General features: G+C 47.8%; 1 protein-coding gene across 3 annotated transcripts in view; it reads left to right on the forward strand.

The window, feature by feature from the left end:
- TNRC6C (trinucleotide repeat containing adaptor 6C) overlaps positions 1-25,171 on the forward strand; it is a 104,931-nt gene that overhangs the window by 26,741 nt on the left and 53,019 nt on the right. For 2 of the 3 annotated variants that reach the window (XM_055131006.1, XM_055131004.1), the window contains exons 2-3: positions 10,939-11,038; positions 11,950-11,971. In XM_055131006.1, coding sequence (XP_054986981.1) covers positions 10,976-11,038; positions 11,950-11,971 — 85 coding nt within the window. In that variant the 5' untranslated portion in view covers positions 10,939-10,975. Of the gene's footprint in view, positions 1-5,579; positions 5,729-10,938; positions 11,039-11,949; positions 11,972-25,171 lie in introns of those variants that run through there. The other variant, XM_055131005.1, reaches the window with a different exon arrangement.

Here is a 25,171-nt window from a genome sequence, read left to right on the forward strand (position 1 = left end):
CTGAGTTCAGAGTTAGGAGTAAGAACTGAGCACTGCCAGGGGTATCCCCAGTACAAAACAAATAGGGGCCAAACAAACTCAAAACAGAACAAGTGTTGACAGTGGTGAGAAATCTGAGACTCCTTCCCACTGTAGTGTAAAAGAGAATGAATAAATAAGGAGGTGAAAATGATGATTATTGTTTAATATTCAGAATACCCAGAATTGTCAGCTAGAAAGTTATTTGATGCAAAGTAGATATATTAATAGCATAACTAGATACTTGCCATTTTTTTACTTGCCATTACTATTTTTACTAAACATATTATTTTAATATACAATAAAAATACCACCACCAACAACAAAACCAGAAATACCTAGAAATGAGCTTAACATAGGAAATAAGTAAGATGAAAATGATAGGTTCCTGTAAAAGGAGAAAAGTGGATTTTTCTCAAATAGGAAAACTAAATCCTACAGAGGTTTCAGGGCCACATTCCACATTGCCCAAGACTTACTCCTGGCTCTGCACTCAGGGATCACTCCTGGTGGAGCTTGAGCTATCATATGTGGCTCAGGGATTGAACCCAGCTCAGCTGTGTGCAAAGCACACGCCTTACCTGCTGTATTATCTCTCAGTCCTGTAACATTTGTTTTATTTATTTATTTTTTTGCTTTTTGGGTCACACCCGGTGATGCACAGGGGTTACTCCTGGCTCTGCACTCAGGAATTACTCCTGCCGGTGCTCAGGGGACCATATGGGATGCTGGGAATCGAACCCGGGTCGGCCGCGTGCAAGGCAAACACCCTACCCGCTGTGCTATTGCTCCAGCCCCAACATTTGTTTTAAAACATGACAAAATACAAGTTTCATCTGGAAGGATGAAAACCTAGGTGAGTGGTTCTGTGTCTCCATCCTTTGCCTGTGGTGGCTGCGATGACCAGGGTCACACACACCTGCCTGTGGGAACCGCCACCTGCTTGCAGTAAAAGAATTCTTTCAAAAAGAGTAATGAAGAAATAATGAGGAAATAAATGGTAGCAGATAACCAAAATGTTATGAAACTGGAATAATTAAACCAGCTTGTGATCTTGGCAGGCAGCAGTTACTCATGGTATAGAATGGTCTTCAGGCCCTCTGATTACATGTGACTTTGATATATGAAGAACCAGTGTCACAGATGAGTAGTGAGGGGAAGCTCATTTAGGCCTGGGGTACTAAGTGCCACCCATTCTGGTCGCTACTTAAGTGTTATGGAAGCACACTGCAGCTGGGAGAATGCTCAGATGGTCGAGCGCAGCGTGCTGCACCTCTCTGAGCCCCAGGCTTGGTCCTGGGACCATTCGCTGCCCTCTCAAGTTAAAAAATGGGGAGGCAGGAAAATAGCACTGGGCCAAAGGTGCATTCTTCATATGTACTTACATCCTGCCCTGACGGCGTTCCCACACGGGAGGCCTCCAGCACTACCAGGTGCGGCCCTGGAGCCCTGTGGGGAAGCCCCAGTGGTCCCCGGCACTGCAGGCCCCAAGCAGTGAAACATTCTCAGGCCCTCGCACTGAGCTGCTGGCATGTTGACCAGATATCACCAGGAGTGACCCCCGAGCTCCCTGATTCCTGCTTGAGAGATCCCCCCAAAAAGGAAAGAAAAATCCTAGTGTCCACAAGACAAATGCATCCTATTTCTTTTTTTTTTTGCTTTTTGGGTCACACCTGGCAATGCATAGGGGTTACTCCTGGCTCTGCACTCAGGAATCACTCCTGGCGGTGCTTGCTCAGGGGACCATATGGGATGCTGGGATTCGAACCCGGGTCGGTCGCGTGCAAGGCAAACGCCCTCCCCGCTGTGCTATCACTCCAGCCCCTGCATCCTATTTCTTTTTTTTTTTTTTTTTTATATAATCAGCATTTTATTTATTTATTTATTTATTTTGCTTTTGGGGTCACACATGGCGATGCACAGGGGTTACTCCTGGCTCTGCACTCAGGAACCACCCCTGGCGGTGCTCAGGGGACCATACGGGATGCTGGGAATTGAACCCGAGTCGGCCGCGTGCAAGGCAAACGCCCTACCCGCTGTGCTATTGCTCCAGCCCCTGCATCCTATTTCTTATTTAAAAAAATTATTTTTGAATATCCGTGAGATGGACTGTTACAAAGCTGTTCGTGATTGGGTTTCAGTCATGTAATGATCCAACACTCATCCCTCTACCATTGTGTACATTTCCCACCACCAATGCCCCCCATTTCCCTCCCACCATCCCCCAACACCCAACCCACACCTCCAGCTTCCCCATATGGCAGGCACTTTCCCTCCTTTTCCTTTTGTGCATTACGGTTTGCAATACAGGTACTGAGAGGTCATCGTGTTTGTTCAGGGCATTCTGTGTGTTTTATCGGGATGGTAAATCTGGAGTAGCTTTTTAACTTGGTGGCAGCTTTGGGGTGTGGACATGACTGCCAAGGCTTCCAGGGAGGTACAGGGAGGTGGAGGGAGGTGGCCCATCCCCAGCCTGAGAAATCCTGGAGATTTTAGTCACAAAATCTGCATACCCAAATTTTCAGCAGATTATATCTTCATGAGGCCTAATATGAGAAGGCTGGGTCATGGTGCTGCTTTTGGATTGTGGAAGCAAGTGGCTGCAGGGCTTGGGCAGGCACCAGGATAACCCTCCACCTTCCAGTTTACCCAGGTCTGTTCAGCCTTGCTTGGTCTGAGATTAACTATGTTGCTGTTGATCTCTTTCGAGATTTATTTATGAGTCTCTGAAGCAAGGGCAATAAATGAGCTTGTATAGCTGAGCCGGAGGTGGTTTGTGGGTGTGGCTCCCACATAATAACTTTTGGCTGTTTAATTTCTTAGGAAACTTGGTCCCAAGTTGTTGGGGCCAGAGGCACAGTGGCAGTTTTGGGGTAACAGGAAGCCTGAAGGCTCCATCAGGCTGCTGCTACACTCACCCCATGGGTATAGGTTGGCTGCTAGTGGTTCCGTATTCCTAGACAAGTACGTTTCAAAGCAGCATCTATGTCAGAAGTACACATAAAAATAGCAGACTTGGGGCCAGCGCAGTAGTATGGCGGGAAAGCACCTGCCTTTGCTCACAGCCACCCAGGTTTGATCCCCAGCACCCTGTATGGTCCCCTGAGTCCCACCAGAAATTAGCTCTGAGCATAGAACAAGGAATAAACCCTGAGTGCCACCAGGTGTGGCCCTGAAACAAAAATTTTAAAAAGTAGATTTGGGGAAATGCTTATGTACTAAGAATAAAACCTATTGACGCTCCAGCCACAAGGGAAGATTTAGTTTGTCTAGAACTTTTTCAGAGTTACTTATTATTTTGGAAATTTTTACTGATTACTAGTGCCATTCATAGCACTTAGCACAAACTGAAATTACTCTTGTTTGTTTTTCTGTTTGTTTACCCACTGGATAATAAGCTCCTTAGAAATGGGGCCCTTGTGTCTTTGGTTCACTGAGAGTCCTTACACAGAGAGCTGGTGCATTGGTGATCAGTGGCCCACGAATGGTTGATGGTTGGACGTTGGAGGGCCTGCCCCGGCCCCGTCCGGGCTGATGTCAGCAGGCTCCGTTCGAAGCCCCGGGACTTCTCCCCAGCCTGAATCTTGGCTCTGGGTTCAGAATCCCAAAGCTGCTGTTCTTCCTGCTCCCTTGCAGTGTACTGCCGCAGCCCCTCCGGCTGCCCACCCTGCGGGCTCTCCCGCCCACACCCCCTCACGTGCCTCTGTGCAGTCCTTCACCAAGTCCGGTTCCCAACTGTGCTGGCTCTGGGGTGTGCCTTGGGGTATGCACACACGTGTCCAGAAGCAGGAGCACCAATGGGTCACAGCGCTCCTCCATGTTAGATACGTCACGCCCTTGTCTCTAGTGCCCAGACTGTTGCCTCTATCAGTGCCAGCGGCCATGGGTCTCCTGGCGGGGCAGTTGCCTGGGTCCCCCTGGGAATCACTGTGTTTTCCTGTAGCTGTGCTTTCTCTCTTGGCACCAAAGAAGTTAGCTGGGCTTCTCTGAGCCTTGGGAGGCTTCGGGAGACAGTTTACTAATGCCTGCCCATTAAGAAGCGTGGTCCCGGCCATGTGTGAGGGTGAACCTGAGTACTCCAGAGACTTTTTCTACTTTTAGTGGTTCTCATAGTTCTCATAGTGAGAAGCCATAAAGGGCAGAGAGAAAGTGGATAATAAAAGCAGCATAATTTGATAAATTTCTATTTTATTATTTATTTATTTTTTTGGGTCACACCTGGTGATGCATAGGAGTTATTACTGGCTCATGTACTCAGGAATTACTCCTGGTGGTGCTCAGGGGACCTATGGGATGCTGGGAATCGAACCTGGGTCGGCCGCGTGCAAGGCAAACACCCTACCCGCTGTGCTATCACTCCAGCCCAATTTGGTAAATTTCTAATTACTCTCACAATCAAATAGTGAGTTGGGTCTGAATACCCATATATTAATTTGTTGCTAGCTGTGGTTCCATTAAAATTTTTTTAAGGAGGTAAGGTCCAGATTTTCTTTCCTTTTTTTCTCTTTAGTTTTTATTTTAGGGGGATGTGGGGGTTTGGGCCACAGCTGGACAGGGCCTAATCCTGGCATTGCTCAGGGGACCATATGTGGTGACTGGATTGAGAAGGGGTCAGCTGTACTATCTCTCTGTACTATTCTCTTTTCAAAAATAAATGAGAAAACCAGAATGATGGCCCACTAGCAGAAAGTTGGCCCTATAAGAATGATGGGAACCATTTGCCTTTGAAGTGATATATGCTATCACATTGTCATTATTTATGCTCTAGAAAAAAAGTAAAATTGATACAGAACATCATATTAAGTACACAGTTCATCCAGGTTTATACACTGCTTTCTTTGAGTTGTTGGCTGAAGACTGTCACCCTCAGCCCAGACTCGGAGCAGAAACATTTGGTTCCTCGGCGTCTTCCTCCTCCCTAACTCTGTTTTATATTATAGAGCCTCGCAGCAGCATTTGTGACCTTTATTGCTCCGGATGTCATGCTTTCTCACGTCCAAACCCAACTCCCGTGTTTCTGGGGGGACACTGGTGGCAGCATCTCTCTGCCGAGCATGGGTCGTTGCAGGCACGGGCCGATTCCAGCCTTGCGGCTCCCTGACTGCCCCAGGCAGCAGCCAGCCTTTGCTTCTCAGAGCTGCAGAATGTCTGTGTGCGGAGCTGCCCCAGGTCACCTGCTCAGCTGGCCAAGCCTCTGTCCCCACAGTGCTGGCCTAGAGCCCCGAGCTTGCCAGCTGTGTTCTTCCTTTCTCTGGTCATAAAAGGAGCCATTTCTCAGTTTGCCTCCAATGTCTCACAAGTTCTAGAGCACAGAAATATTTTGGAGTTTAAAAAGTTCTGGGGGTGGGACTGTCTCGAGCCGTGCTAGGAGTGCAGAGCCGGGAGTAACCTCTGAACATCTCTAGGTATAGCCAGAAGAACCAAGTAGTGGGCACATGGTATTACCCCAATGCAGGAAGTTTCTCTTGTTATCAGGTTCACTGTTTGAGAATGCTGCTGCTCAGATTTAACTTTGAGATCTCCTCTGATGACATGTCCATATCACTTAGGACACTTCTGTGACTGCCATAGTTCCTGCGGGGAAGACCGTGCATTAAGGGGTCCAGTAGACCCTACCGAGTCAAGAGAGAGCCTTGCAGTAATGGGAACAGGGGAAAACTTCCGGCCACACCTGATGGAGCTCAGGGCTTACTTCTGTTTCTGTGCTCAGGTATCACTCCCGGCGGTGTTGGGGGTTTTCTGTGGGGGGCCAAGTATAGATCCGGCTCAGCCACATCTGAGCCCCGAACAGGGACAGTTTAGTATGAAGGACCAGTCACTGACCAGAGATGGCAGTGTCAGGCTGTCAGCATAAAGAACACCTTTCAGGTGTGAGGAGCAGTGAGATCTTTGCTCTCCCTCGGGGCTGAGTCTGTGTGGTGGGGGGGTTGGGCGGGTGCCCTGGCCGAGGTGCTTGTTGGAGAGAGCACAGCTCTGCTCACGGGGTGGCAGGGAAGCCAGTGAGCCAGGGTGAAGGAAGCTGCTGGGTAAGGCAGGTGCCGGCTGCAAGGCGGCCCTCCCTCCCTGTGTGAAGCGTGTCTGTGAGAAGGCTGGCGCTGTGTCAGGTCCAGCACACAGTGTGGGGCTGGGAGGCTCAGTTCCAGCACAGCCCCCGCCAACCCTTGTGGGAGAAGACACTCAGGAATGGACACTTACCCTGTTACACTGTACATCTTTGTAACTTCTGTAGCAGACAGTGAAACATGGATCATTCGTAATGGCCACTTTGTAGCTGGCAGACTGGCCTGTGTCTGACAGACTGCACAGGCAGCCCGGATCCATGCCTGGCGCTGCTTGGCTGTGAGTGCCATCAGGGACGGCCTCAGAGCAGAGCAGGAGCCCCTGGTCTTGCTGGGGTAGCACCAAACCACATATTAATGGACTGAAAATAGAGCTCCATAAAAAATTGCATTAGTTTCTGATTTAATTTTGGCATGCTATAAATCAGAAGTAAAAGTTTTCAAATGTTGCCTATAATGTCTATACTTGTACACTGACATGTTAATATATAATACTAAAATGTTACAGTAGTTAAAAATGTTTTCTGAACCTGATTAGTTTTTTAAACAAATCAAAACTCATGCTGACTCAAATTCTTAATCTTTTTTGGGAGGGTCACCCACCTGGTAGTGCTCAAGACTTACTCCTAGAGGTTCTCAGGGGACCATATGAGTTGCTGAAGATTAAACCTGGATTGACTGCATGCATGGCAAGCACTGTACCCAATGTACTATCTCCCTGGCCCCTAAGTCCTTGTTCTTAATGGGAAAGCATACATTGAGGGGCTGGAGTGATAGCACAGCGGGTAGGGCGTTTGCCTTACACGCGGCCGACCCAGGTTTGATTTCCAGCATCCCATATGGTCCCCTGAGCACCGCCAGGAGTAAATTTCTGAGTGCAGAGCCAGGAGTAACCCCTGTGCATCGCCAGGTGTGACCCAAAGAGCAAAAAAAAATAAAAAATAAAAAATAAAAAATAAATAATAAATAAATAAATAAATAAATAAAAGCATACATTGATGGGTTATGGGGGGGCCAGAGTGGTAGTACAGCAGTGAGGGCACTTGCCTTGCACACAGCCAACCCAAGTTCAATCCCTGGCATCCCATATACTCCCCCAAGCCCCACCAGAAGTGATCCCTAAATAATAATAGGTTATGAGAGACTGTACTTGTCAGAGTTCTTTATTTGCAAGTAACCAGGAGTGACATGTGTTAGAAAGGGGGAAGGGGCTGGGATGCAGAGGGTACCTGTTATGAGCAAAGGAAAAGCAGAAGCAGCCGGTGGACAGTTTAAATTCCTGGCACGCTTTTTCCTCCCCCAGAACCACTGGCTGTGCCCAAACAAAATTTGGGGCTGGAGAAATAGTACAGGAGTTAAGGGGTCAAGACTTGCATGACCCCAGCCCTGGTTCACTCCCCGGCACCACATATGTTCCCCTAAGCAACACCAGAAGTGATCCCTGAACACAGAACCAGGAGTAAGCTTTAAGCACCACCAGGTGTGGCTCAGTTATCCCACCCTATGCCCATTTTAAAAAAGTTAGCCCAGGGAGAGAGCTAGTACCGCAGGTAGGACTCTTGCCTTACATGAAGCCGACCTGGGTTTGGTCCTTGGCACTTCATATGGTCCTCTGAGCCTCACCAGCAGTGATCCCTAGCCCCAAACAAACAAACATAATAATAAAAATTTCAAAATACAAAGGTGTCCCATATGGTGGCAGCCATAGTTGAAGAAGTCTTTTGTGCTGCTGGTGGCCAGGGCTGGGGCCTGAGCGGAGCAACGTTTGTCTTCTGTGCTGACTGGTTCAGCTTTTCTAGCTCTCCAAGTAGTTTTGGATTTTATCTTTATTTTTATTTATTTATTTTTGCTTTTTGGGTCACGCCTGATGATGCACAGGGGTTATTCGTGGCTCATGCCCTCAGAAATTACTCCTGGTGGTGCTCAGGGTACCATATGGGATGCTGAGAATTGAACCCGGGTTGGCTGTGTGCAAGGCAAACGCTCTCCCTGCTGTGCTATCATCCAGACCCAAGGAGAAAAATGTGGAAAGCTATGAGTAAAGTATAACAGGGAAGTGGGGTGCAGACCCTTGATGTTTGGAGGGAGCTGGGAGAAGGGCCAAGCAAATGAAAACCAAGGAAGGCAAAGACTAGCCTGGGAGGCCGGGCGGGCAGCAGCATGCTCCTGGCCTGGGGTGCGCCGACCAGTGTTGTGGGGAAGGTAAATTAGACTGAGTGTAATTTAACTCAGGTTGTATTTACCCAGGCATATTAAAGCATGTGTACTTACCCAAGCTTATCAAACCTTGTGTACTTAAATGTAATTTTTTAAAAGATGAGATTTCAAATTAAAATATTAAAACCTCTTGATTTGAGGCTGGAGCGATAGCACAGCGGGTAGGGCGTTTGCCTTGCATGCGGCCGACCCGGGTTCAATTCCCAGCATCCCATATGGTCCCCTGAGCACCGCCAGGAGTGATTCCTGAGTGCATAAGCCAGGAGTAACCCCTGTGCATCGCCAGGTGTGACCCAAAACAAAAAAAAAAAATAAAAAAACAACCTCTTGATTTTTCCATTCAACTCTCTCACAGATCGTAAGTCCAGCTCAACAATCTTTCTACAAAGAAAAGGTGCTAAATATCTCTCTGTATAGTTGATAAATTCTTTTTGCCCTCTTTTAATGGACCAAGAAATCTGAAATCAAAGTTAGCCCAGGGAGAGAGCTATAAACAGTTGTATTATACCTAGAAGGGCAATACAAACTTACTATGACATGATCATGCCAGAAGACAATTTCCTTTGGAGAGGTTACTTACAGAAGATTTTCTGCAGTGTATGGTGTTTTTTGTTGTTTTTGTTTTGTTTTGTTTTCTTTTTTTGGGGATAGGGTGGTGGGACCGGGCACACTTGAAGGTGCTCAGGGATCACTCTGGCAGGTTCAGGAGGCCACATGAGATGCTGGGGATCAAACCTAGGATGGGAGCATGTGAGGCGTGTACCCTACCCCCTGTACTATCTCTCTGGCCTCTGCAGTTTATGTCTTTTGGTTGTTGCCTTGGGTTTGGGTTCTGCTTTTTAAGCCGTACCCAATGGAGCTCAGGGGTTACTCCTGGCTCGTTTTAACTGACATCTTGAACTGCAGATGTCCTGAGTAGAGACAGTGTTTTCCTGGGGTCAGCAGGGCAGAAGACAGCGCAGCCCTGCCACCAAGGTTCTTAAAGCACGGAGACCAGGAGGCCGCCCAGGGTGGCTGTTAGAGAGGGGTAGGACACACAGCTGTGGGAAGCTGAGAGCGCCCCTCCTCACAGCACCTGCTGCCTCTGGCCATGCCCCTCCAGTGTCCTCTCCCGAGGAGGCTCCTAGCCCGTTGCCAGGGACCATGTGGTGAAGGAGACGGTGAGTGGGTACCTGGCCACCATGCTGTACCAGCCACAAGCTTTGGCATTGTCCGCCCTGCCCGAGCTTCCCAGGCTTCCCCAGCTGGGCTCCATGCTGTGGCTCCTGGTCCTGTGCCAGATCTCTGACTGAAAGTGCCCAGCGGTCAGGAGCGAAGGCCAGGGCCCTATCCACCAGGTCCAAGCATCGCTAAATAGGTGGCCCCTGAGCATCGGCAAGGGTGGTCCCCAAATTGAAAACCTACAAATAAATGAATAAAGCCAGGGCCTGGGGCTGGAACTCCGCATAGAGCACTGGCCTTGCGTGTGTGTGGCCCTTTCCCGCCACACACACACTTACAAACCCGAGCTCAGTGCACTGCAGCAGCTCCTCTGCAGATGCTGATTTGTCGAGCCAGGGTAGAACCCAGGCATGTCCATTTATTTTTAATTTATTAAAAAAAATGTTTTTTTTAAATTGAATCACCTTGAGAACAGTTAAAAAGCTTTCAGGTTTAAGTCTCAGTCATACAGTGATCCAACACCCATCCCTTCACCAGTGCATATGTTCCACCACCAAGAACCCCAGTTTACCCCCCTCACCCCCCACCCCGCCTGGGTGGCAGATGATTTTAACCTTACTCTCTCTTTACTTTGATTACATTCAATTTTTGACAAAAACCCACTATTATTATTTGGAATTTTCCCCAATAATCAGACCTGTCGAAAAGGCATCATTAGATAATTTGTTTTCTATTGCTGATAATGAAGAGCATATGATGTCACACTGCCACGACAGCAGCCGCGCGGTTTTGGAATTTTGGTATTTCAGTAATTAAGTCCAGAGGTATTTCTGCCAGCAGCCACTGCGTTCCGAGATTGGTTCATGTGCCTCTGGGATCATGACTGTTCAGGAACAGAGGAGCCATTCGTAGGTGGCCACTTGGGGTCTCGTCTGGGTGGGGAGCAGGGCCGGTTCTGCCCCCCCAGCCCCCACTCCAGCAAGATTTCCTGTGCGCCCCATCACTGCAAACTCCTACCTCTCTGTCCAATTGGCTCTGAAAGGTGGCGGTCGCCATGCTGCCGACAAGGGGAAAAAGGCTGAGAAACAAAAACCCTTCCAGGCATGTCCATTTTTACCAAGACCTTCTCCCCTGTGGTCGTGAGAATGATGGCCATGCAGCAACACTGAGGTCACTGGTCGGGGCTGGACTCAGGCACTGCACCCACCTGGCCGGGTGGCCCCGGCCTGAGCGAGGAGCTGCCATACCCCGTGTGGGATGAATTCAGGAACGACCAGCTGAACGGCTCATGAGACTAGGGTGTCCTGTGGTAGTGCTGGGGCATGTGTGCCCGGGGGGAGGCAGCAGCATGGGCCTCTGACTGCTCTTCTCACAGTGCTCTTCACTGGTACCTTCCGTGAGACTCCAATGTAACTTAAGCAGCTGATGCCCTTCATTGGTGGCAGATCATCATGCTAACACCATTTTTCTCTCTATTTAATAGGGAGAAAGAACAAGAAACACAAAAAGAGGAACGTTTGATGGAAGAAAAGAAAAAGAAAAAGCAGGAAGAAAAGAAAAAGAAGGAAGGTGCTCAGAAAAAGGTAAAAAGGTCTTCAGAGTCCCCCGCCTTTGTCGGCCCCCATCTCTTTTGCATTATCGAGCCACTACTTCGTTGCTCCCATGCCACTCCCTAAGTCTAGAATTAGCAAAAAAAAAAAAAAAAAAAAAAAGGTGATGTACTAGCGAAATGAATATAGATGAGACTGGAAATACTTGAGTTGTATTTTAAGTTTGATTTTAGTTGGTGGTAAAGAATCCATGTACATGTACAGTACAGAATATTTGCTGATTTTATTAGAAAAGCTAGAAATAATGTTTTTGTAGTTTTGGCAAATTACAAATTTTGTTGAGTTCTTATAAATTCTATTTGACATATAATATCCTATGATTAATCTTCTTATCCGTCTTTAGTTTGATGGTGTTTAACCAACTCATGCTATTCATTTTGGTTTCTGCCTAGTTTAGTCTTTAGTTAAAACTTTAAACATACATTCTAGGGTTGGAGCAATAGCACAGCGGGTAGGGCGTTTGCCTTGCACGTGGCCGACCCGGGTTCGATTCCCAGCATCCCATATAGTCCCCTGAGCACCGCCAGGAGTGATTCCTGAGTGCAGAGCCAGGAGTAACCCCTGTGCATCGCCAGGTGTGACCCAAAGGCAAAACAAAACAAAACAAAAAAACCTAAACATACATTCTAATTATATTAAAAGAGAGGACTCTACATGGATTAAACTCCCGAGCATATATGTATGTATATGGCCTTTAGGTCATTATTGGCATGTAACCATAATATGTAGACAATTATACATTTTTCCAGTTATAAATTTTAACAAATTAACTGAACAAAGTGTGGTTAACATTTCATGTATTAAAGTTTGCTTATAAATGTTCATATGTGTGTACATTCTACACATTATTTTTTCCTAAGGAGTTTCTGATTTTTTTTTTTCAGGCTGCTGATCAAAAAACCAAAGGTAAGTTTATTTTATTTGGGGGCAGGGGTTACTTCTAAACGTAGTATCACATTTTTATAATAAAAATGATGACTTTTAAAAACTTTGATGGTTTAACACAAAGATTCTAACCCAGTCTTTGAATCCTTGGTTCTTTTTTTCATTATTCACTGTGAAATTCCTCATTTATCACTGGTTTTACATCTGTATCTCATTGGCATTTGCTTAATCTGAAATGCCTAAAGAATCTTATCCAAGTTTTCTAAATGATGCCTTGTTGTTTCCCTTAGTTTGATGTCCACCAAGCATATACTTAAAAATGTTGAAGTCAATCCAATTTGAAGAGCAATTAAATATTTTAAATTTTCAGTTTCTCCTTGCTAATTATAGTAAAAACAAAAGACTATATTTTTCCTATGTTCCTGCCTTTGTTTTTTTTTTCACCTTGGAAAAAGTTCCGTTTTTATTTTTCACGTTCAGAATCTGTTGAGTGTTGTCTCGTGAGCATTGCTGGGCGTGTCACGGTCACTTAGGAGGAGCAGGATGGAGTTCAGGCCCGTAGGTCTCTGTGTGGACTTGCTGTGTTTCAGGGTGCCCACAGAGCATGCGGGGCACACACTGGAGCTGCTGGCACAGGTGGCTGGACACTCCTTCACACCTCCTGTCTCACTTCAGCATGAGAGGTGGCATGCCTTGCAGTGTCTTCAGCGCTCACCAAGGAAGGAAGGAAGGACTCAGCACCTGGTGGATCGTTGGCACTCAGGAGAGGTTCGCCAGTGACGAGTCATTGGTAGGCTTGTTTCTTTGTTGGCTTGGGGCCAGCCCCGGCTGTACTCAGGCTTATCCTGGCTCTGTGCTCGGGGATTACTCCTGGTGAGCTTGGCAGGATCGTAGGTGGCACTGGGTTTCGAACCCAGGTCAGTTCGCATGCAAGGCAGACACCTTCATGGCTGTCCCGTCTTTCTGGCCCCTCGTTGGCAATAGTTTGTGTTTCTGCTGCTGTGTGCATGGACACAGGCTCTCTGAAGACAGTCGCTCCTTTCACCTTCCGGTTGGGCACGGCAGCGGCTCCTCACAATGGAGAGCCGGGCATGGCTTTGCTCTTGCTCAGTCCAGGTGCGCCCTCAGAGTGCCCACTCGAGTCTCGGAGAGAGGTGGGGCCCATCGGCATTGGCAGTGAGCAGAAGCACCGTTTCAGAAACCTGCAGTCTCCTCCGGGAACTGCACGAATTTGCACTGTGCTCTTCAGAAGGGTTCAGAGGCCTGTAGTATTCAGTTTATAATCTTGAATAAGCAGCAGTGCTTTCTTACGATTGTCATCCAAAAGTACAGAATTACTGTTGTGAATCAGCCATTTTCTTTAAAAAAACACACACACACATTTTGAGTTTTTACCATCTAATTTAGTATCAGCTATGTTCTGTTGTCGTTGTTCCTGTAATTGTTTTCCCTTCAGATGGTAGCAAATTGCTTGTGATTTATAGTGACAGTGAGTTACATTGTCCTGCCACCTTCAGCAGTTATTATTTTCTATTACTATTCTGATAAGTATTTTCATTGCCGACTCTACACTCTGCTGGGTTTTTATCTTTCTCCTTTTATCTTTTCTAAAACACAGCTCCGTTGGGTGCAGTTTGTCAGCAACTGTGCTAACAATAACTGCCCGGGAGCAGCGCCCAGCGTGATCGATGCCCTCCTAACCCAGAGGCTCCCACTTCCTTGGCCTACTCCCCATTTCAGGAAAAGGTGCCCCCTGGGAGCCTACTTCAAATGAACAAACGAAGCATCCCCGTTTATATGGAGGCTACTACCATCCTCCCCAAACATGCCACTTTGGAATACACCTTTTTTAAAAAAGGCTTTTCGGATTATAAGTAACCTCATGATGCCTGCTTGAAAATTCCTTAACATTAGCAGCATTCTTCATTACCCAAATCAAGCTTAAGTGCCGTCATGATGGAAGTTCTGAGTTTCAGGCTGGACATCCAGATGGAGCCTGACTGGACCGCGAAATGCAGGTTGGGGAGTCTCCCAGCCTCTGCAGAGCCCAGACTGCCTTTCTGCACTGTCTGTGTGGTTGCGAGGGTGGGCTGCAGGCCAGTCGGACCCCATGCTCCAGCTCCACACAGGATGCAGCCAGCTGGTCTCGGAGCATCTGCTTTCCTGTCAGACCCTCTAATGTGCTGACAGTCAGTCCATGTTGGCATGGACTCAAGTGCCCACACGTGAACATGACTTGCCATGGAACGAGTTATAGGTCTAACATGGGTCCAGAATTCCTGGATTGATGGCATCCAGAAAAGGCGGCAACCACCTTTAGTAGTCACTAACCACACTTAGTAGTCACTGTTTTTTGGGGGGATCACACCCAGCGATGCACAGGGGTTACTCCTGCCTCTGCACTCAGAAATAACTCCTGGCGGTGCTCGGGGGACCGTATGGGATGCTGGGAATCGCACACGGGTTGGCCACATGCAAGGCAAATGCCCTACCCGCTGTACTATTGCTCCAGTCCCTTAGCAGTCACGTCTGTGTATCAGTGTTCATCTGCGTACTTGCAAATGGTCCTGTGCTCGAAACGGGCTGTTCAGGGAGGTGGAGTCACTCAGACAAGGCCACAGAGTGGCTGAAGCTGCTGACTCCAGAGCCATCTGTGTTTCCTGGTCAGACAGCACAGGGCCCAGAGCACTGGGGTTAAGACACCCCCCCACACACACACCTGAAGTGCTCAGAGACACGTGACTGCCACGCACCAGAGGTCACAGTTTGCTGGGTTGAAACAGCAGTGGCACTCGGTGTGTTGGGTAGTGCCGAGCTCCAACTCTATCTAGGCCTCTGGATCCAAGGATGACATCCTTAAGAGAGAGGCTGCAGGTGCATCAGGCTGTGTGATGAATGCGTCCGTTCCCATGGAGGAGGTTTGGCTTGACTGGATTTTGATGATGAGTTCAGAGTCGACCCAGGCCCCCAGTGGTTTCCTATATTGCTGCTGCCATCCCACTCAGTACCGGCACGAGTCAGCAGCGCTCCCATTACTGAGCGCTGCATGGGCGGCGACCTGATCGCTCACAAACGAAAACTTGCCCTCTTCGTATTTGGGTTTATTTTAAACATCTTTAAATTGAGTTTGCAGTGCCTGGGATGGCAGGGACCCTGTTGTTGGGCTACATTCCAAATCTATTTTAAATGTTTTTAGAGAACTTTGTAGAACATTTGTGTGTGTGTATTACACTTTTTTCTTTCTCCTGCAGAGTAGCCTATTCTGTTTATGCTATTAAGATTTATAAGTTTTTTATATCTGGACATAAACATTGAAATATGAATACAGTCTGTCTAAGAGACTCGTGCAGGACTGGCATATGCCTCCAGTAGTAAAGCATTTATACGGCCTTGGGTCTGATCCCCGGCACTGTGTGTTTCCCCTGAGCACTGTCAGCCTCCCCATTTAAAAGTGAGAGATAAATTCAGAACTCAATTTTATTAGAAATCTTTCTGATTAACGCAGTCTAACATATGGTTTGTTTCTTCCTCTAACTGAAAATGAGGTGTTGAGAAAGTTAAAATGAAATTTCCTTTCTTGCATTTCTTTCAAATTCTTTCTTTTTTTTTTTTGCTTTTTTGGGTCACACCCAGCGATGCTCAGGGGTTACTCCTGGCTTTGCACTCAGGAATTACTCCTGGCGGTGCTTGGGGGACCATATGGGATGCCGGGGATTGAACCCGGGTCGGCCGCGTGCAAGGCAAACGCCCTACCCGCTGTGCTATCGCTCCGGCCCCCGCATTTCTTTCAAATTCTGACTTGTGAGTTCTTTGTTGACTCGTTTTCTTCTGAGATTCCAGCCCGGTGAGGAAGTTTGTTCCCCGGTCAGGTGGGAGCCGAGCTTTCTCTGCAGCTTCCATTCAGTGGCTTCTCTAGGCCCTCTCTGCTGCCCCATCCTCTGTGCCCGTGTGAGGATCTCTAAGTGAGGGCGAGGAGAGGGTCAGGCGAGGGTGGGGCTGAGAGGGTGAGGGGAGGGTGATGTGATGGTGTATGCTTAGGCTTGGTGCTGGCAGGGACCACCAGGGCCACTCCGGCAGGTGTGAGGGGCCTTGTGGTACCAGGTTTGAACACAGGTCCCGGTGCCTGCAGGGCACATCCCCCTCACTGCTGAGCTGTCCCCGGCCCCATGACTGTCCTAAGTCAGCATTACAAACTGCATGGCAAGGCTTCATCCCTGATTGCAAACTTAGTCCTTCTGAGCAAGAGTAGAACAATGCATATATATATGATTGATACTCCTATAAAGGTGTATGACTCAAAGCCATAAATCGTTCATCGAAGAGTATTTGTGCTATCTCGAGTCGAGATACTTGGTCTCACCCATGATATGCCTAACAGCTTTCAGTATGAAAATATTTTATAAGCCTTAGAAATTCTGGCTAAAATCAGTAAGTCAGGTTCATTTCATGTGCATGAGTATTCTTGGAATGTATCCTACAACAAAAAATACTTAATCCGGGGCTGAAACAACAGCAACAATGAAACCTAAAGAGGTCAGAGATAGTACAGGACTTAAGACTCTTGCCTGGAATGTGGCCCAACCCGGGTTTGGTCCCCTGACTCCTGAGTACAAAGCGAGGAGTAAGCCTTGAGCACCGCTGCTGGGTGTGGCTCTAAAGGAAGGAAAAAAAGATTCAGGGTGGGGAGTGTGGTTCCGTGGTAGAGCACTCGTCTTCTGAGCCCTGGGTTCAGTTCTTGGTACCATGAAGAAACCCTAAGAAAGTACTGTTGTCCGTGCTCAGATGAAGACGCCCTCAGACCCAGCCTGTGACGTAACGGCTGTGGGGACTGGGAGCCCCATCTGAGCTCAGCTGTTCCCCACAGGTTGACTGCCTCTGAGCTGCCAGGGCGGGCTCGCTCCATGCCTCACAGGGCACCCCCAGCAGTGCGGGGGCACCAGCTACTTTTAAAAGCACAGTGATGCCTGCCTTGGGGGCTGAGTTGGGCACTCGGTGCCAGGGGTCGAGTTCTTTCAGGCATCTCATGTCCACCAGTGTCCCCAGGTCTTCTCCCCCTCGGCAGGCTTGTAAAAGTTTATTTCATATTACTTGCTCCAACAGAACTTAAAGGAATGGCAAATGGAATTATCAGAAAATCATAAAAATCAGTTTGTGATGATTGATTACTATATGATTTTTACCTGTTATGTAAATGAAGAAATTAGAATTATTTTGCACAACATGTTATACTGCTTATTATTTACACAACTAAGTTTTCAACTTGAGCATCTAAAATATTGTAGCACTGTAACACTGTCATCCTGTTGTTCATCAATTTGCTCAAGTGGGCAATAGTAACGTCTCCATTGTGAGACTTGTTATAGTTTCTAGCATATAGAATACAACACAGGTAACTTACCAGGCTCTGCCATGCGGGTGGGATACTCTCAGTAGCCTGCTGGGCTCTCCGAGAGAGATGGAGGAATTGAACCTGGGTCGGCCACGTGCAAGGCAAACACCCTACCCGCTGTGCTATAGTTCCAGTCAAGGCAATGGACTGCTAATCTAAAATACAAAATATTTAATTTTGTTTACTCTGGGGTTTTTGGGCCATACCTGGCAATGCTCATGTATTACTCCAGCTCTACACTCAGGAATCACTCCTGGCAGTGTTTGGGGGACCATATGGGATGTTGGGGATTGAACCCAGAACGGCTGCATATAAGGCAAGTACCTTCCCTGTTGTACTATCTCTCAGGCCCCTTATTGCATTAAAGTTTATTTTGTATTTGGATCCTAGTATGGTAATTATCATAACTTCCCTGTCATAAAACACTTTTAATTCTGTGCTAATATATGTTAAATAGGCAAAACTTACCAATGTAAAATTTGGTAAGAGTGAAGAGAATTCAGAAAATGTAAACGGGAAAAAATATAGATAGGCGTGTTAAAGTGCAGATAGCGTTTTACCTTAAGAAAGGGAATCTGGGTTTTATAATAGAAACTGTCATAGACACTACCTAAGCGTCTGCATTAGTCAGTGAGGCCTCTCAGACTGTTTGCAGACCTGCCCCAGCACCGTGCTGGCATCACGGACACGGGCTCCCTCTCCTGGCAGGTGGGAGCAAAGCCACTCCGGCTCCGGCTGCCCCGCAGCTTCATGGAAGGACCCACGTCCACGCACTCCTAGGGAGGGTAACGCCCTTGTCCTGGACACACTGGAGGCAGCATTTTCGTAACCTTCTGTGCTTCGGAAGACTTAGGATTTGCAGTTTGTTCCATGAGCTTGTTGCGTGCAGGACGGTTCAGAGTGAAGAGAGACAGGCACGACCCGGTGGAGGTGCGGAAAGTGCTAAGCCGCTGGCCTGTACCTTCATCCTGCATGTCCGCCTGCTGTGTGGTCACCGGGGACATGGTTGCTGACTGCCTTTTGAAGATGACAGAAAAGCCAGTATGTGTTGACACTGCGTCAGCCTTGGCATGGGCTGTTACCAGAACCTCCTGTTTGAGGGGCTGGAGCGATAGCATAGTGGGGAGGGCATTTACCTTGCACATGGCCAACCCGAGTTCGATTCCCCGCATCCCATATGGTCCCCTGAGCACTGTCAGGAGTAACTCCTGAGTGCATGAGCCAGAAGTTACCCCTGTGCATCACCGGAAGTGATCAAAAAAAAAAACACTCCTGTTTGAGTCTTCTCTCGGCATGCTGTATTCATAGGAGTGTGGAATACTTGCATGGAACACATGCTACGTTTTCTTCGAAGAACCCCAGATTAAAAGCAGAGTAGCCTGTCAGTTCTGTTAGAATGATTTTTTTTTTCCTTTTTGGGTCACACCTGGCGATGCACAGGGGTTACTCCTGGCTCTGCACTCAGGAATTACCCCTGGCGGTGCTCAGAGGACCATATGGGATGTTGGGAATTGAACCCGGGTTGGCCGCGTGCAAGGCAAATGCCCTCCCTGCTGTTGCAAGGCAACACGCTACCCGTTGTGCTATCATTCCAGCTCCCTCTGTTAGAATGATTTTACTCTAACGTGAGTTTAAAATAGTGTTTAATTGAATTCTTTTTAGAGAGGTAACTGTAACAGATGAGGATAGAAAATATCTCTAAACAGCAGTTCTCATTAATAGTAGACGAAGTTAATGTGGTTTGTGGTTAATGACTCTGCTCCTTTGGAGTTGAGCTTCCTCGGTTGCCATAGTGACCAATCAGCCATCCGCTGCCATCAGTGCCAACAGGATGCACCGAGAGGTGCCCTGGGGACTGCCAGTCACCACAGCAGATGGGCCCCATTGCTCCCAGCCGCCTTCTGCACACTGCTCATTGTTCTGAGGGGTTCCGCCTCTGGGCTGGTCACCATAGAATTGCACAAGATACTGTAATCATGGGGGTGGGGGAAATGAAATTGTATGTATTTTTTGAAGAATGAAATTTTAGCAAAGGATATAGTCCTTAGAATCACTGATGACTAACAGAAGAGAAAGATACTCTTTTTCCTTTATTTTTTTCAAGGGGGTGGGGCCTCCACCTAGCAATGCCCTGGGGTCACTCCCAACAGTGCTGGCCATCACCCTAGGCCTCCCACAGACAGAGCAAGTGTGAGTAATCTTCCTACTTGCCCTGTTCCTTACCCAGGATCTCACATATCAAGGTATGTGCTCTGTCTTCTGAGCTCTAGCCTGGTTCCAGAGTTCTTTCTCTGTCATTTTTATGAACAATTATACATATATACATATACACACATATCGAATATCGAATTATTTGATATGCTAACAACAATGGGCTTCATTTGCCTGACACCGAAAGAGCCCCCAATACAGCAGTGTTAAGAAGGTCAAGCAGGGGCTGGAGTGATAGCACAGGGGGGAGGGCGTTTGCCTTGCACGCGGCCGACTCGGGTTCAAATCCCAGCATCCCATATGGTCCCCTGAGCACCTCCAGGAGTAATTCCTGAGTGCAGAATCAGGAGTAACCCCTGTGCATCGCCAGGTGTGACCCAAAAACCAAAAAAAAAAAAAAAAAAAAGAAGAAGAAGAAGGTCAAGCAAGGAGAGGCTGATAAAATGTCAGGGACGAACTAGACTGCCAAAATGAAGAAAGACTAAAGTGACTGTCTGTACTTTCAACGCATATACGCTGGCATCAGAAGCATCCATTGAGGACCTGCTGGTGCAAGTGCAAAAGATGAAGTACGACATCATTGGTCTGACCGAAATGAGAAGTCATGAATCACATCACACAATTTTAGACACTGGAGAAGAACTGTTCCTCGGAACATGTGGCAACAGAGGTGTCGGTGGTGTCGGTGTCCTTGTCAACACGAACTTGGCCATGAGCATTGATTCATTCGAATGCCTAACAACCCGAATTGGACGATTACGCTTGAATAGATGTGGCTCACTGCCGGCAGTTTCTATCTTCATCGTTCATGCACCAACATCCAACTACGATGAAGAAGAAATTAAGAAGTTCTACATGGAGCTGGAGAGGTTCTATAAAGAAGACCACACCTTCTACAAGATCATTGTTGGTGATTTTGATGCCAAGATAGGACTGAGAAGGTCACCCGAAGAACTCCACATTGGGTCCCATGGACTAGAATGGAATGAACAGGGCGGAGAGACTGTCTGAATTCATCATGTCGGCTAAGACCATCCATGGAAACTCACAGTTCCAGAAGGCCGAACCTAAACGTTGGACATGGGAGCCTCCTGGTGGACAGTTCCACAATGAAACTGACCACATCATAGTCAATCGAAGGTTTTGCCTGACTGATGTCGCGGTTGTCCCAAAATTCCAAACAGGATCGGACCACCGTCTCCTTCATGCAAAATTCTACTTCACAGAGCGGGGAGAAAGGACTGCAAAGTTTAAGTTTAAGAAGGCAACTCCCAGCTCTCCGCTGCTGCATGACCATGGCCCCGGAGGCCAGCTAAACTACTTTGGGCACCAGCAGTTTCTTGCAGAGATGTCTCTAGACTGTGAACTGAGCCCCGGCCGCCATTTTATGATGACCACGAAAGGGAGGTACGAGCTTGCAGTGAAGCAATTTCTGGCAGAAATTTCCCTGGACTTAGTTACTAAAATACAGAAATCTGAAACTGCGCGGCCACAATAGCCGCGACCTCATATCTCTTCATTGTCAGCAATGTAAAATAAATTATCAAATGCTTCCTTTTCAACAGGTCTGACTTTGGTGGGGGGAAACTCCAAACAATAATAGTGAGTTTTTGTTAAAATATTGAATGTGATCAAAGTAAAGAGAAAAGTAAAGTGAAATTTATCAGCTACACAGGCGGGAGGTGGGGTAGAGGGAGAGGAAAGATATATGGGGGTTCCTGGTGGTGGAATATGTGCACTTATGAAGGGATGGGTGTCTGAGCATTATATAACTGAGACTTAAGCCTGAAAGCTTTGTAACTTTCTCATGGTGATTCAATAAACAAAAAAAATAAAAAAAGAAGAAGAGAACTCCCAGAATGACCACCAACTGGGGGCTCTTTGGCACTGTTGCAGCAATGTGGGAAGATGCTATCATTAACAACATCGACAAGGAATACGAATGACTGGTTCAGCACCTCCATGACTGCGTGAAAAATGCCGAGAGTGGGAAAGCCACGAACAGACGCCTGTCTTCGGAAACCTTCAAGCTCATCCGCCAACGTGGTTTGGCACAAGCCTCAGGCAACCACAAGCTAATGTCCGAGCTCACAAAGCTGTGCAGAGAAGCGATAAAGGAAGACCTCAGAGAGAGAAGAGCAGCAGTGTTGGCTGATGCGGCAGAAGCTGGGAAAAGTATTTGCAACGCTCGCCTGTCCTTTGCCAACTACAAGACAAAAATGACGGCCCTCCGACATCCTGATGGATCTATCACATCTTCCAGAAGGGCAGTGGAGAGGATTATTCACGACTTCTACTCGGATCTCATTGACAGCCACGTCCAGCTGTCCACATGCCCAATTCCGCAGGATGGATATGTCGTTCCCAACATCCTTTCCTTCCAAAATCCGACACGCCATTTTATTGGTAAAGACGCGTACAGCACCCACTCCGGACAAGGTTAGACCCGAATCTGCTGCCAGTACTCCTCAATATACTGGCTCAGCTCTTCACATGCTACCTGTCTGAATGCAAGGTTCTGTCCCAGTGGAAAACCAGCAGGACCGTTCTGTTGTACAAGAAGGGAGACATCCACGACATTCACAACTATCGCCCAATCTGCCTGCTGTCTGTCATCTACAAATTGTTCACTCGAGTCATTCTGAATAGAATAGCAGAACACTAGGTGAAGGACAACCATGTGAGCAAGCCAGGTTCCGAAAAGGATTCAGCATGATCAACCATATCCACACGGTGAGCAAACTCATCGAAGTTTCGAGAGAGTTCAAGATGTCGCTCTGTCTAAAGTTCATTGACTTAAAGGAGGCCTTCGATTCTGTTGAGACTGAAGCAGTCACCGAAGCCCTAGCCAAACAGGGCGTTCAAACTCAGTACATCAAGATCCTCCACGAGCTGTATTATGGATTCACCACCAGGATCTCACCATTCTATAAGGAAGTGATCATTGACATAAAGAGATGGGTTAGGCAGGGTGATACCATTTCACCGAAACTCTTCAGTGCCACCCTCGAGAACATCATGCGACGACTGGAATGGGAAGGAATGGGAGTGAAGATAGATGGTCGTCAACTACATCACCTCCACTTCACTGATGACATCGTTCTCATAACGCCAAACACTAACCAATCAGCAAGAATCCTGGCCGACTTTGACTGAGAGTGTGGAAAGGTCGGACTGCAGCTGAACCCTAATAAGAAGATGCTCATGAAAAACGAACTAGTCCCTGACGCTCCATTTGCTCTCAATGGAACGAACATCTCTGAATGCAGCAGTTATGTGTACCTGGGTCGAGAACTCAACATAAGGAATGACTTGGTGCCAGAACTGCGCAGGAGGAAGAGAGCAGCTTGGAACGCCTTCAGGAGCGTCAAAGAAGTGGTTAAGAGAACAAAGAACCTCCGACTCCAAGCACATCTTTTTAATTTCACCGTTCTTCCTGCACTAACATATGCTATTCGGGTATCCCAAAGAGGAATCGAAAGCTATGCTAGGAGTATCACTTTTCACTCAAGTGAGAGAAGGAATCTGGAGTTCCGATCTACGTCGACGGTCAAGAATCAGGGACACTGTCTCGTTTGCCAAGGCGTCAAAAATCAGATGGGCCGGACATGTAGAGCTGTTATCGACTGGGTTCCACGGGACATCAGAAGACCACATGGCCGCACTCTAGCCCTCTAACAAGACGGTCAGACTTCTTCATCAAAACCCTGAATGAATGGATTGAGGCTCTTTCTGTTCCTGGAGCGAGCAGATATCACTGGGCTACAGTAGCACTCGACAGTGACAAATGGAGACGTTACTGGTGCCCGCTTGAGCAAATCGAGGATCAACGGGATGACAAGTGATATAAATGATATATACATATATGGGTAAACTTAAATTTTTAAGAAATGAAATCTGAGTATGCTGAAACGACTCAAATTAATTCCTAATTTTTTCATCTTTTTCTGTTGTGTTGTGTCTCTGCCTAAGAGACTGCACCTTTTTTTTTTTCACTTTTTGGGTCACACCCAACGATGCACAGGGGTTACTCCTGGCTCTGCACTCAGGAATTACCCCCTGGCAGTGCTCAGGGGATCATATGGGATGCTGGGTATCGAACCCAGATCGGCCGAGTGCAAGGCAAACACCCTACCCACTGTGCTATTTCTCCAGCCCCAAGAGACTGCACTTTTCATAGATTTATAGAAAAACTTCTGTCAGCTCTCGTCTCAGATTCTTTTTTTTGCTTTTTGGGTCATACCACCCAGCGATGCTCAGGGGTTACTCCTGGCTCTGCACTCAGGAATTATCCCTGGTGGTGCTCAGGGGACCCTATGGGATGCTAGGAATCGAACCCGGGTCGGCCACGTGCAAGGCAAATGCCCTACCCTCTGTGCTATTGCTCCAGCCCCTCGTCTCAGATTCTAAGTATCAGACTTGAATTAATAATCTTCTACTGCCAGGAAGTGAATGAGGAAATTGGATCACATTTACACACCAATTGAACAATATGTCAAGATTTCAGAAGTACAGTGGGGGTTAAATGCCCACGTACTTTATAGGCACATATGAAAATGTTGGTTTTAAAATATGCCGTATGCCTGCTTGCCTGAAAAGCCAGGATAATGGCCGTGGCATGAGATTCTGGTCAAGAATGCCTGTGTCAGTTCTGTGGCAGTGCATGTCCTTAAGGAAAGCTCTGGTCCTTTGTTGACCAAAGGGCTGAACTCACCGCTGCTGCTCTCTCCTGGGCCAGCAGGTGTCACCCTCACCGGAAGGGGACAGGAAACGCTTGTTGGGCAGAGAGGGGTTGAGGAACCAAAGGTGGCCACTGCTGCAGGTGTCTGATGGAGATACTGTCGACATGCTGTTTGTCTGATTTTAATGAAAAATGGCTCAGTGGTCTGAGGGCGGAACAGTGTCAGGAGTGACCCCAAGCACTGAATCAGGAGTAGCCTCAGAGTACTTCTGGGTGTCCCCCCGCCCCCCAAAAACAACAAGCAAATACTCTGTGGACAGGGTGAAGCAAGCAAACACGCCCTGCCGCGTGAGGTGGGGCAGCAGGGCAGGGCTGCTGGCCCCTGGGCCGGCTGCCTGGGAAGTGAGCCCTGCGCTGCACGGCCAGTCTGCCCGGAGCTGCTCGCTGGGTTCAGATGCCGAGTTATTCCACTTGCCAATTGCTTTCTCAGGTTGCGGCAAGTCCCAGAGATCTGACAGATGCCACCTTATCCCCGTGATTGTCATTATCATCACCCATAAGAGAGGCCGCTCTGTGTCTTTTCCCTCATTGATGAGCGCGGCTGACCTTTCCTTCCCTCGGAGTCCCAGTGCTAGCAACTCAGCTGACTGAGAATGAGCATGGGTGACCGTGGGTTGGCCCCTTGCAGGCGTGAGGCCTCGGAGTTGGATCCCCGACACTGCACACGGCTTCAGTTCGACCCCTGTGACACGGGAGCAGCCCGCCCCCATCATTGCAGCAACGACGAGAAGGGAGGTCATCCATAGTTTACCTACTTCCATTTGTCTTTCAGGGAGGCACTGCACCCAGTGGTGCTCAGAGCTTACTCCTGACTGTGTGCTCAGGGATCATTCCTAGTGCAGCTCAGGGGAAGCAGAGCTGGGGATCGACCCTGGCTCGG

The sequence above is a fragment of the Sorex araneus genome, chromosome 3 (assembly GCF_027595985.1).
Source record: "Sorex araneus isolate mSorAra2 chromosome 3, mSorAra2.pri, whole genome shotgun sequence".
NCBI lineage: Eukaryota > Metazoa > Chordata > Mammalia > Eulipotyphla > Soricidae > Sorex > Sorex araneus.